At 37.5% G+C, this 12,678-nt stretch overlaps 1 protein-coding gene across 1 annotated transcript in view; it reads right to left on the bottom strand.

Annotated features, from left to right (window-relative positions):
• The window catches only part of pcdh9 (protocadherin 9), a 199,447-nt gene that overhangs the window by 140,003 nt on the left and 46,766 nt on the right, over positions 1–12,678 (bottom strand). The window contains exon 3 of the mRNA XM_080885726.1: positions 3,700–3,801. Coding sequence (XP_080741852.1) covers positions 3,700–3,801 — 102 coding nt within the window. The remainder of the gene's footprint in view (positions 1–3,699; positions 3,802–12,678) is intronic.

Below are 12,678 nucleotides of genomic sequence, written 5' to 3'. Positions count from 1 at the left end.
CTATACACAGGTATACGTTATAACTCTATCTGACATTGGTTCATTTCAGCTTCCAAAGAAACACCTACAGAGATTGTCCCTGACAGTATGCCTAATGTCGCTTTAGAAGAGGAAGCATGCATAACTGCAATCTTGTATGAATCCTGAAAGTCGCTGATTTGTCACAATTTTCCAAAAATCAATGATTACTTCAAGCATGTTAAAACACACACATGCTGTTTTATCTGCTATATGGAGTAAGAGTAAGCTGCCTAAATTTATGAGTACAAAAATTAGTCTGAAGGTCTACTTTCCTTTCTAGTCTTATCAATATTTTCAGTCAAGACACTTTCAGATTGATTAAATCAAATTGTACGTAATACATCACTAATCTAAGCTTAGCAGCTGGACTTGCATTCCGAACATCCTGCACCATAGTTTTAACGATACATTCTCTCCATTGTTAGATTATGTTTCATCCTCTAATCCAGGTGTACTATAAGTGGCCACACAGTCTCTTCCAGACAGATGTATAAAATAAAGCATCTAGCTTTGCAGCATCTTTACAAAGATTTGTAAACAAATCACACCACCATGCTCAACTCTATGTGGTGTTTTTGCAAAGTTGAACTGTTCAGGGACTACAGCAGTTATAAAGAGGGGTTACAAAGGTACACTTTTGCTGACACTTTGATGATTCAGCAACTGCGGAGACCCAAACCTCCTTTGGAATTAACATCAGTACAAAAACTGTGTGCCGGGAGCTCCATGGCACAGGCTTCCTCTCTCAGCTGTAATATGTAGGTGGTTTGTCTCAAGTTACCTCAGACTAGTTTCATCAAATTCTTACACCTACTGTTCAGTCCTGTACTTTCAGAGACTTAATTAAAGATGTTAAACTTAATTTCCAGTATGCCACTACAGTAATTAAAGACAATCTTATCAGAAACAAGATAAGAGTAATCTGATGTCATAAACAAAAAACAAAGTCCCATGAAACATCAGTTACTTACTACATAGGGCATCTGTCTTGCAATTTACAATGGAAAAATAACTGATTTTTAAATGTATTCTGGTAATTTTATCCTTTATCTAATAGTTTTATCCTTACAGGGACATGTGGCCTGCATCCTGGTTGTTTTAGATTCCCCCTACCCCAATACTTTACAATGGATATAATCACATGGCAGTAAATGCATTGATCTTTATGATTTCAAGGACCACGGAGTGACAAAATTCCCAATAAATCGTTGTGACAAAAGCAGTCTACGAGGATACTTTTCCAATTAGCTAATGGATTCATTCAGCTGTTAAAATGACTCTGGAGGATGTATGTGTGTTGTGACTAGTTTACATGATAACTGCAATACTCCATTTCTATAGACATGCTTTCTGAATACAATTAAACCATTAATGAATGCACATGTGTGGCCAAGGACTTTTAAACAATAAACAATCAGCCCAAGCACTTACCAACCAGAGAAGGGAATATTTTCAGCCAGCTGTGCCATTTCACGTTAGTTCTTGCCACATTCCCAACCCCTTTCTCCCCATGCAACAACTCCCCTATGCACTCCGAATGACAGAGGAAAGGAAATTATCGAACACCAATACAATAAAGCTGTCTGGTAACTTAATAGGGCTGCTGAGTAGGGGCACTGTGGCCTTCTTGCTTTGAGGCGATAATGAGAGTCATCATTCCCTCTTGGGCTGGAAGAAAGGGGCCTCCTCAGTGGTGATAGTGTGTGTTTGCACATGCATTTGTGTATATGCGCATGCAAGTAGTCTTTGAGATTTTTTTTTAGTCTGGTGAGGCCCAATAAGCAAACAGCATAGTGCTACAACAAAGAAAGATAGATCTCCGACTGAATACAGCTTGGGAGAGATGTCTGAGAAATACTGTTCATTAAATCAGGCTAAAGTCCAAATATTGAGTTTATAAACTTTAGCGAGACACAGAACATGGACTGCCCCATTTATCATATTATTGGTCCCTCAGCCATTTATATGTTTGGGGAATATGTCTCAGGATGATAAAAGAAACCTGTCTCTAACGAAAAAGAAAAGTACCACTTGTTATTGGAATGCAACATGAATTATTGTCTAACAAGAGATCCACAATGACGAATCCTTTTGTTTGAAAGGAAGCCGTGTTACTGCTGGATCCGTAATCATTAGAATCTTTTTTCAAACTGAAAAAAAGAGTTTCTATTTATCTAGTAGGTTTAATGTATTGGTTCAAATTTTTGAGTTTTGCTTGCTCCAAAATACTGACTGAGATATTTACATATATGCAGCATTCGTAGTTCATTAATACACATTATGATGATGAATGGAACTTTATTCAGGAATTTTGATCACCTACTTTCTCTCTGAGGCCAGTAATGCTGTAAGTTAAACATAGCGCAGTTATAAATGAAGGGATGAGAAGTGAAAGGAATTCTTATGCTCAAAGACATTTGTTTAATTTAATTTCAGCTCCTATGGTGTGTACAGTGTGCTCTTTCTCTCACACTACATCAACTGTCCACGTAGGAATGATTTTTAAAACTGGCTTTTACAATGACCCGAGGGTTCAAGCTCCATGATAATAAAATATTCCAACTGTTGTCTGTGCTGACTCTGGCTACTAGAAGTACAATCAGTGCAACACGATGGTGTACCACAGGACTTGATTCCCACCCAGGGGAGTTTAGGTAAGAGAGACCTCATTGTGTTTATACCAACACCTTGTTATCTTTTCCCATTTGTTGATGGTGAGCCCCAAGGGTGAGCAACTTGCAATAAATATTTAATGCTGAGAAAAGGAGTACAACTATTGTGAACAATATTGCTGTTAAATAAATAATTAAAGAAATTAAATGTAATATATCTACTTTCGAATTTAAAAGGCAAAACATATTAGTCCACATTGCCCTTACAGCACATGAGACAATTAATCGATGGCTCCCGTTAAGTAACTTCAAGAAAAACGTCAAATCATTCACAGTAGTTTTACACAAAGGTGGTATATGCTGTATAAATGGTCAGAAAATTAACCTCTAACTACTGCTGTGTGTAATATACACTGATGAGTAAGTAATTTACAGGCAGCAAATTATTCCTGCGTTAAAACAGGACAAAAATAAATAAACTTAGCACTGCAGATTGCAATGGAGGCAGAATATGGTTGGAGTCCAAGTTTACAAAACCCCCTGTTCCATGTTGATATAGTGTGGTTGATAACAGTAAGAAAAACTGACATCATTAAGATTCACAACTGTGCAAGCAAAGCAACACAAGCCAACCTCCTCCAACCCCCAGATGACTATCAAGCACTGTGTTTTCCAAGCATGGAGGTAATGAGACAAATACTTATTACTCAAGTAAAAATGGCATGAATATTAGCATCACATTAGGCCCCATATTTAATGATGTTGTAAGTACAATATGTCACTGTTACTCGGAGGCAAAACATATTTAAACATTATATAGAGAAGAAGGAGGAAATATGAAGAAACTGCAATCTATTTCACTGCAGTGTCTCACAGAGAAACATGGCTGAACAAGGATGGAAACATGAATGAGAAAATCATCACCATAACAGGCTTTCATATGCTACTTCATGGATACCTGATGTGAAAATGGAACACAAAATGATTAGAGTTGTTAAAAAATAACAAACTATATGAAGTGAATCTACAGTGAGCGATTAGTAGAAATGGGACCATCAGTACTCACTAAAGGGGTGCAAGGGGTCCAATATTCAGGGTTCAGCTCAGCTCGAGGACGAAGGTCCAGATATTCAGGGTTCAGTTCAGTTCGGGCACGAGTTAATGTTCCCTTCATGGAAGATTGAAAAAAAAAGGTTAGAACTGCTCACTGTGTCATTTTAGATTGGTTGTTATTTATACAAGTAGTTGAGTCCACGAAACCCAATATAAGGTAACTAAACAGAGTAAAAAACACAATATGTTTTTACTAATCACTGTTTAAACTGAATTTACTGTTCAAATTAACTCTTTACCACCTTTATTTGACTGAACAAACTAAGCCTCACTGTTTTCTGTCTCCACCAGCCAGTCGTGTTCAGGTTACATGCATGTCTGTCAAGAGTCATACATGTAATAAACATGGAAATCAGGATGTTGTTCTTAACTGTTGTTTCTAAGTGTTTGGCCAAAAAAATCTATTCCTGATTAAAAGCACAGCTGTAGTAACAACAGCAGATATGATCTGTATGCTTTTGCAATGAAGTTACAAATTCTAGAATATGTGCGCCTCAACCTGCCATCAATTTCGAGGTGAGCACCAAATCTGAATGTCATTAATTCAGTTCATTTAAGTTCACTTCAGTTCAGATCACTTGACTAAATTATCTTCTGGAGCAACCTGGGTTATGATTCTGAAGAACTGTCAGAAAAGTCTAGTTTCAAAACATTATACTTTCACGGTGAAGTTTACCTTTGATATTTGTGTTGAATGCTGTCATAGCTATAGCATTAGTAAAACACAGAGTTGCAAAAACTAGAATTTGGAAGTGTGAGAGTAAGCTTCAGCATCTAAAAGTGAATCAGTTGATTTTGAGTGAAGAATGGGACAGTCAAATGGACAACACAAAAAAACAGTCACCATCATGGAGGTACAGAAATGTTACTGAGTATCTATAGTAGAGCAATTAAAGAAAAAAAAAAGTAAATTTTATATACATAACATATTTAAACAGAAGTTTCTATAAAATGAAGAGCAAATGAGGCTAGAATCCTGTTTTTCCTTGGGCCTTCTCCCCTAAATGACAGGCTAGTGGAATGGTCTGAATCTGCTGGGCCCCATGAGCTCTATGATGTATACTGTAATTATCTGCTGATTCTCAAAATGGCTGTGTGTAATGAGGCTATGCCGCATGAAGTTCCAGGCATAAATCACTGTCTTTAACTGACTTCCAGATGACCAACAACACAGAGCAGAAGCAGAGAGAAAGGAGGAAATGGGTTATCTGGGTAGCAGAACCACAGCATCCAACTTGTGCTTCTTATCAGCAAAGGCCACATTGTTAGCTGAGCTTGCTGACTTAAGACAGTTGTCTGTCTCTGTTAACTCACATGCACTTATTCAGAGGTATCTGTTTATAGCTTGTCTACCAATGTATTAACTTCTCACAGCTTTATTTAGCTATGCAACACAGGTGGAGACTTTTTAGGAGCTATGCTCATCTGTGCTGAATGGAAACATGCCAGTGAGCCCATCAGGCTGCATGCTGTTCTTGGCATAAAACTGCCTTGACTCACACAAATAATCATAATCAAATGTCATAAACAAGTAAACTGCAGCCGCACACACATAAACTGGAAACATATTCTGAATATTAACGAACGAGGGTTTTTTTTATAGTCATACAGCTACTTACAGAATGTAATGGACTGTATACATAGTTGGGTAGAAACCACGTCATCTTCTTTTAAGGGTTATATCCATATATTACATGCTTTTATCATGACTGCTTATTGTGTTAATTTTATCTTAATTTTACTTCACTTTTATTTTTACATTTTTTTCTTTTCATAGATAAATACTCTTATATAGTAATATGTATAGGGGGTCAAGGGTGGTAACTGCCCCTGTGCTGTAGAGCCTTGCCCTCCCCCCAGCTGCCCCCAAATTTTATGTCTTTAAATACTTGTAAGAACTAATTGCTTGTTTGCCCCCCCCCCCAATTTAAAACTATTATAGCATAAAAAAGAGAAACATGCTCTTTGACTATGTTAGCAATATCTAATTTTCTGTACAGGAAGAATGTGTGCAACCTCAAATTGTTTTAGTGAACCCCTATATATAATCACCATACTACAAAAACACATCAAATCACCTTTAATATTAACTAGTATTTGTGAGTGGCTAACGGTAATTTTAGTTCCTTTAAAACTTTTAACAGTATAAATCTCTTAAAAGTTTAAATAAACTGGAACTGTGCAGACTTGTGTTGGTGTTGCTTTTACTAGACCAATAAAAACAAACTTTTCCTCACAAATGTTCCCCAGCAAATTCTTCCAATTATTTGAGAAAGAAATGGAAATGGGTGAATAGGGTAAAGCAATACTTAGAACCCCGATTTCATTATGCATCTTCGTAATATATTCCGCTTGTCTGTCACTCTAATTAATGGCTGTCCTTCTCCATAAACCGCCCAGAATGTGAGATTATTTATTAGTACCTAGCCATTTATCACCAGCGTGATAAGTGACAGAGAGAGGGGAAGTGAGAGTTGGCAACACTGTAATTGATCATTTTTCACTCGATATAGTCAGAGTGATTGTGGTAAACTCTTGGTTGCAGTATGTGATTCTGTCAACACTGACAACAAAAATAAGGTGCATGAATAAAGCAGGTTATTTAGATTGATTAAGTGCTGGCAGTAACATTAGGTTTCAATAGACTTCCCAATACCTGAACAGAAAATAGTAAAAGATCAGATCTATTAGTAACGACTCTACTCTTGCATTTATATTTTATTCTTTATACTGCTAATGCTACAGTTTAGTGGTGGTGCTACAACAAAGTATCACTTCTGATCCTTGATGGATAGAAGGAGTACTTTCACACTACATCAAGACTCAAAAATGTGGTCTTCCACATCTTTTTTTCCTGTCTTTGGGAACTGGGAGGGAACGTATTTTAATAAAAAAGGTGAATTACAAGCACCAGCATGTTCGTTTATGGGTGTGTCATACAAACAAAGGTACCTGCTGATTAATGACATGGAATTTCAGAACAACACCACTGAGTTGGCCACACTGTTTGTTTGATGCTGCAATAAAAAGAATCTTGAAAACCAACCAATATCACAAACATGGTTTAGGGGTCCAGTTCAGAGACTCTTTTCACGTGATGCACAGCAGATAGCCTGCGGGTCCAAGTACTTGTGGCCTTAAATATCAAGTTGTTAGCATCCCTTAGTAGCCTTAATAAAACTTAAATGGGTTACTATTTAAAATATTCACCTCTCATACAGTTGTTATGAAGACTGAATCTTGATATGAATACTGAAATAATTTTTCATGTACCAGTATCTAAACATGTCTCGTCTCTTATCAAGGGAATCTATGGGGATTGACATGCTTATGGCGTTAGTCTCAAGGAACTTTGGTTTTTGGCACTCTGATACTGGTAACATATTAGTTTGGAAGCAGTGCACATACACTTTGAGATCTAGGTTTTGCTCTTTTGGAGGTAGGATCTATATATTTTTAAGGTATCTGCAAAATAAAACCAAGATTTTATAGAAGCTCTTAAGTTAAAAATTTCAAGATGTAAGATAAAAAGGTCTAGTGTTTTTTCTGGAACAGCTAATTGAAAACACACAGACGAACTGGTGGGGGTTAATCAATTACAAGGTAGTGTTTTTACATTGGTAAACCCAGTGAAAATGCTCTTTAATGACCGACATGTACAGGTAAAAATAACAACATACTGCTAAAAGTCTCTCTGGACTTGTAAAGCTATTCTTTTGAACTTTCCTCTATACCGTGAGCTGAGAAGATGAGTTTCATTAGGGGGATAAAACACACCTTAATTAACTTTACCATTAGTCTATTCCTGCCAAGCTTTTCCAGTCACAGCAGACCTTTAATTCTGTTTAATTACCTTGGAGATTCCACTGTATGCACTCTTCCTTGACATTACGAGAAAACATTAATTTCTCAACAAGTTCTGTGCATGTGTGTGTCTACCACTAAGAGAACTACATGATGTTTATCTTGTGTGTTTATCTTGCAAGACTTATGAAGATGGTATGACACATAATGCATTACAGTTTGCATATGACTTATTCAAGCATTTCTTCAATCATTTTTTATTAAATTAGCAATTTACTTGTTTATTTATTAACTAATCATATCAAAATATCAAAACAATTTGTTTTTAGGAAGATTTGATGTGAAATTTTAATTAAAAAATCTCTTTCATGAGATGGATAGGGGGACACCTACAAAGCTGGCAGTGGAAGAAAAAATGTGTAGATTGGTCTACAGTCGGTTGACTTACGGGAAAGGCTTATCAATCACATTATCATCTGACTTGTCTTTAAAATTGTTTGCTATTGGTTAATATATTATAGCTATAATCACCCTGTGCTGGCATGGAAGTCTCCTTCTTAGCAGCCTGCTGACTTACAGTTGGAGCTCTAGTAATGCAAATGAGCCTATAAAGTGTCCCTGTGTGGGGAATTCCCCTCTGGACATTGGACTGACATCAGCTGAGAAGTGCTCTCTGTTATTCAACAATTTAGTCTCTTCTTTGTACAAGATAATCTGATTTTATTCTATACTTTGGTCTTTTTTGTCCATATAATAAATGAAAAAAGAGCTTGGAAAACGAATATACAACAGGCTTTGGAGGGTAAAGAGGCAAAGCGTTTGGGGCCAAGATAGAAGGAAATTGGTGATGATAGGAAATGAAAGCACACCATAGGGTGCTACTAAGTTATTTATATTAAGCTATTGAGAAGGCTAGGCAAGAAATTATGTGATTATTATTCTTTGATTTGCAAAGCTATGTTGTGATTGGCCCTTTCATGGGTGGTGGCATTAAACTTTATGTTTATGGGTCCCAGTGTTAAGCTCATTTCCACGCTCCCTATTGCACACACAAAGTATTGACATTCCATTTAAGTTGACAACAGTGAGGAGGGTATTTTATGACAGAAATGTAATGGAAATGCATGCAGGAGGCATTGCAGTAAAAGATATCACCCAATTACATTTTTGCATAGTTGGAGAGTAAAAAAGAAAACGAGTGCATGATGCACCACTGCTTTGTTCATAAAGAAGAAAGGGAGAAGGAATCATTTTAGCTATTCACACACAAACAGAATAATAGTCTACAAAGAAAATCTCCCTATGCGTATGTATAGTGGGAAATAATAACACTAAAATGATGTTTGATATGATAATTACTTATAAAAGTTTAAAAGTGTAACATCTATATGTAAAAGCACAATCTCGTAACTGTGTTCAAAGCTGAGAAAGAAATACATCTGGATTGTTAACATGGCTGTTCAATGAAGGTGCTTTGTGAGCAAATGGGAAAACAAATTAGGTTAACATCTTGTGACAAGATAAATAAAACCTTGATCAATTAAGTGGTTGAAAAAGACGGGAGTCCGGCATTCAGCGGGAGCAGTCTTGCTGTTACAGTTTAATTCTTGAGCCACAGAGAAGCATTGATTCTCCTTGGCACCCTGTCCTTGTCATTACAATTGATGCTGAGGCCAGCCCAAACCATTTTCAGCAACCACTAATGGCTTCAAGGAATTCAGCTGGACTTGTGGCAGAATTCTAATAAGCAGAGTTTATGAATTTGGAGTGCAGGAACTAGAAGGCAGATTGCTGCAGGTCGTTCAGAGAACACAGTGAATGCATTAACAAAACAATTCTCTCCCATTACTGCACAGTTGGAATTACCTCTGTTCTAAGATGCTGAAATAAGATCGAGATGCCAGAGAGGTCAGCTTTTCTGATGAAACAAGTTGCAATACTGATAATTGTAACCTGGCTGAACAAACATTTCAGCTGTTTAAAAAGCAGTTTCTTTGACTATCTAACACACTAATGTTTGACATTCAAGCAACAAACAAAGTTTTCTTTTTCGCCTGAGCTCTTCATATATGCTGTAAGAACATATTTTATCTCTCAAGTGTTGGACTTCATCTTTCCTCCCTAAGGGGGCATATACAGAAAGAGAGGAAAGTTGTTTCAGTGCAGCTCATTTCTCTGAGATCAGGTTGGTTTTTCAACTGGTCACTCCTTTTTTTAACAATCGCTTCTTATTTGTTTCGTTTTTAATCATGGTAACCTTAATTATGGTAACCTCTTTATAACCAAACATTATAATTAAAAATTAAGTTACCCATAAACAAGAATAATTTCCTCTGGAATCCACCGAGGCAGAAACTGACAAAAATATAAACTTCTGCTGCACTGTCAGAACAGTGAGAGACAGTTTGTGTACAACCCCACAGCCATTCTTACACAACAGAGACATTTTCTGCCTGTCTCCTGTATGCCTCTGTCTTTGGTTCTCCATCTAGTCAAAAGTTCTTTGTTCAATCTGGAACTGCAGCTCTACTTCAAAAGAATTCAGTGAATTGAAGACGCTGTTGCAGTAAAAGTGCAGCGTTTAAGTCAACTGAGCATTCACCCTTGAGGCCAAGCAATGTTTTCATCCACGTAAGTCGAATACAGCAACTTTCAGATCTGCTCTACTCCACCCTATTAAATCGAACCCTGGACAATGAAGGGTGGAATAGTTGTAAGAATTTGAAGTAGTCTAAATCCTGCTATATCCAATTTATGTGTATGGCTTACAAAGACAAAAGGGTATTGCCCACATACAGTTCAAGCTATAGAATGAGGGACATTATTCTCTAAGCTCCATGCACTGAGTGTATTAAATTGCTCTCTTCCTGATGGGGATTCTTACATTCTTGAAAAATACCAGTTTACAAGATTGAATGTTGTACAGCCTACAGGTAGGACACGGTATACGTTTAAGTTGAATGCCAACTTCTCTTTTTATGTGTCAACTCTTGAACAGCAACACTAGCAAATGTGCATAGCTCCAAGGATGGCATTGCCAGTTATCAAAAGGAAGCAGCACTTTCTTCAAATGTCTTAACTGCAATATTACTGTACTACTGCTATTAAGGGCTGAAACTTTAAAAAAAAAAAAGTTGCAAATACTTTTACTATACTCAAATTACAAATGTTAGAATACTTCATAAAAGAATTGCAACTGTAATTGTTCAAATTGGTTTGATTTGAAGCCTGAAGAGCAGTCATTGAGTGCAGGCTTCCACAAAAGTCAGTGGCTCTGATTAAACATCCTACTCATTTATTAAAAAATAATAACACCAGGTACACTCCCAGCCATAACCCGCCGCGTACCATAAGAACGCCGAAGGTCTCCTTTCGCGTTCCTCAGGAACGCCGCGGGACGTGACAAAACGTCGACATGTTACGCCTCGGGAGTGAGAACGCTCTGCCTCAAAACACTGTAAAACCTTTGGTGTTACCATTCATGACATAAACCATTCTTTTGTTTTAGGCCCCTCTCACACAGGTCTAGAGACCTGTCAGGGACACCCTGGCAACTGCCAGCTGGTATTGAAAACTCAGTATTCCCCAACTGACTGGTGAGTAGCTGCAGTTGGCTACTGTCAGTCACTGAGTGAAATTGGTCCCTTAAGCTACGCTGCTCTGAAAACTTTGTTGCAATTGCTTTGGTCACAGCAGGTTGCCACAGTTACCTATAGTTTACAAGGAAGATGCTAACTTCCTTGCAAATACTCACAAACCACTCGCCAAGACCTAGTGGTGCTATGAAGAACATGAAGCAAAGTAGAAAAGAGTAAGAAAAAATAACAATACACTTCTAAATATCACCAGATCCGTACCAAACATAGTGAGTTCTTCCTCTAGCCCAGCGATCCCCAACCTTTTTTGCGCCATGGACCGGTTTATGCCCGACAATATTTTCACGGACCGGCCTTTAATGTGTCGCGGATAAATACAACAAAATAAAACTACCGGTACCGAAAAAAAAGAAGATTTATTCATAACACACGTGAAAAGACCCAGGAAAACAGAGTTAACGATAAAAACGATAACAAAATAACGCTGAAAACCAATAAAAACCCTGAAAACCATACATTTCACACCTGAGCCTCAACTCTCGCGACCCGGTACCAAGCGACTCACGGACTGGTACCGGTCCGAGGCCCGGGAGTTGGGGACCGCTGCTTTAGCCCATCTCTTTTCAAGCTTCATAAAAACTGCCTCTTCAGTTTCTATCCATGCTAACAGAATGACTAACAGACAAACAAACATCAACAAAAACAAGCTCCTTGGCAGAAGTGATTTCAAATATTTTAAAAGCAATAAAACATTTCATTGAATCCAGATTAAACTGTCAATATGGAATTACTGCCTTTTTCAGTTTCTCTCAAATAGTCAGGAAGGCTGCTCCAGTGGTTTGGAGTATAATGGCTGTATAGAGCACCATCCAATGTTTCTGCTGTGCTTTTAGGAACAGCAAAAGGAACAAAAGCAACCGAGAAGGCTTTGTGGTCTATAAATTAAAAGCATTTATCATCTATAGTCTATGGTGCACACTACCACCATTATAAATATTAAAGAGCTATTTCAAATCAATGAGAAAGATAACAGGCAACTGGTAAAAGTCTTAAAAATTGGCATGTTGTATACTCTCCTTTTGGTTTTTAGTAAGCAGTTGTATAGCAGAAGTAATTATAACAGATTGATAGCATTCTTCAGTATCCCAGAAGTCAGAGTGCTGTAATCGTAGGATGCCCTGTGTGCATCTCTCTGTTGTCTCTCTGAGTTGCTCAGTAGTTTTTATAAAAAGGATAATGGATAAAAAACAGTTTTGTCGCACCCTGCACATGAACCTCTAAAGTTAAAAATCTGAATCAAAAGTGAAGTCACTGAGGTGTCCTGATGCTTGGCGTTGGGGTGAGTAACAGTAATGAGTATATATCTCCTTTCTGTCTTTTATCTTGGGTGAGCTACAGAAAAAGGAGGGCAGTAGAGTAGTTAAAAAGTGAGACGACTATACAATGTCTGTAACCAGAGTAACTGCTCCAAATGCTTTCTACAGTCTTTTAGTTGGAATAGACAGTTGTGGCCAACACCACAGTGACTGATT

The sequence above is a fragment of the Rhamphochromis sp. 'chilingali' genome (genome assembly GCF_963969265.1).
Source record: "Rhamphochromis sp. 'chilingali' genome assembly, chromosome: 6".
Lineage (NCBI taxonomy): Eukaryota > Metazoa > Chordata > Actinopteri > Cichliformes > Cichlidae > Rhamphochromis > Rhamphochromis sp. 'chilingali'.
This window is presented reverse-complemented; position numbering and strand designations above follow the sequence as displayed.